Source organism: Volvox carteri (genome assembly GCF_000143455.1).
Source record: "Volvox carteri f. nagariensis unplaced genomic scaffold VOLCAscaffold_1, whole genome shotgun sequence".
Lineage (NCBI taxonomy): Eukaryota > Viridiplantae > Chlorophyta > Chlorophyceae > Chlamydomonadales > Volvocaceae > Volvox > Volvox carteri.
Window position 1 is genome coordinate 4,991,518 of NW_003307545.1, and position 1,221 is coordinate 4,992,738.

Consider the following 1,221-nt stretch of genomic DNA (forward strand, 5'->3'; position numbering starts at 1 on the left):
GTGGGGTGGGGTGGGGTGGGGTGGGGTGGGGTGGGGTGGGGTGGGAAGAACACATGAAGTGGGTATTGGGTTGCTAACGACACTCATAAGGCCCCAACCTCAAAGCCCCCCACCTCACCCGCCCAGATGCCCTTCTACCGGACCTGCGTCAACGCGGTGTGGTTCGGGTTGTGGCTGGGCATCCTCTACACCACCACCCTGTACTGCCTGCTGGCCGCCGGGAAAAGCCATGAAGAAAGTCACCTGCGCCGCTATACCAAGGTAAGTACGACGAGTACGACCTGTACGGCCGTACGGAGAATGGTGTTGTGCTTGGGAACGCTGCGGTGCACACCTTCAGACACTGATGCACTGATAACTTTACCCACACAGCCTACAGACACACACAGCTTATGATGGCGATAATTCCATCCATCCATCCATCCATCCATCCATCCATCCATCCATCCATCCATCCATACTTACTTACTTGCATACTTACATACATTCTTGGTTGGATGCTGGTGGTGAGTTGCTGAACCCAACGAATACATTCTGAAGTCGGATGGTGTGAACGGATTAGGGTGCCCCTCTCGCAGGGGAGAGCAGGGAACTGCCTCCAAGGGAAAGGGGGCCGCTGGTGAAGCTTAACCACCCTGTAACGACATACATACATTCTACTTAGGCACGTCTTCTCTGCGGGACTGGGTTGCTTGGCAAGGGACGAGGGTGGCAGCTGTGTAGTACGAGGCAGGGTGAGAAGGTTCTGGAGGACCAACCGTTCCGGTTTAGTGACGGTAAGGGGGAGGCGCCGCGCGGGCTACCTTCCTCCCCCTGCGGTATTCTGGAGGGTCTAGGAGAGCTGGGTGGCAACGTGTTATCCCGTTTGTGGTCTCGCCGGTCTATCCGGGCCCCTGCAGTGTTGATCGGGCTTCTGGTGCGTGATCCCGTTTCTTTGGGTGGCTACTTCTCCCCTGGACCAGCCCAGGAAGGGAGAGGTAGAGGAGGTCAGTTGAAAAGTCGTGAGGTGGGCTGCAAGACGTCTTGTGGTTTCGAGCTCTCTACGCCTTCCCTTCTTGGAAGTTTTCCTTTTTTTGGCTTGCTAGGTGTATCAGGAGCCCTCCCCTGCCCGGGCTACATGCATACATACATACATACGTCACTCCGATTCCCTTCTCCGCGCCTAACCGCCGTGCTCTTGCAGCTCGTATTGTACGGCATCTTCCCTGTCATCGCCGGCGG

The 1,221-nt window shown here is 56.7% G+C and overlaps 1 protein-coding gene across 1 annotated transcript in view; it reads left to right on the plus strand.

The window, feature by feature from the left end:
* VOLCADRAFT_102878 (uncharacterized protein) overlaps positions 1-1,221 on the plus strand; it is a gene marked incomplete at its 3' end in the record, with an annotated part of 36,379 nt that overhangs the window by 9,307 nt on the left and 25,851 nt on the right. Inside the window, exon 13 of the mRNA XM_002945878.1 lies at positions 127-261. Within this exon, the coding sequence (XP_002945924.1) occupies positions 127-261 (135 nt within the window). The remainder of the gene's footprint in view (positions 1-126; positions 262-1,221) is intronic.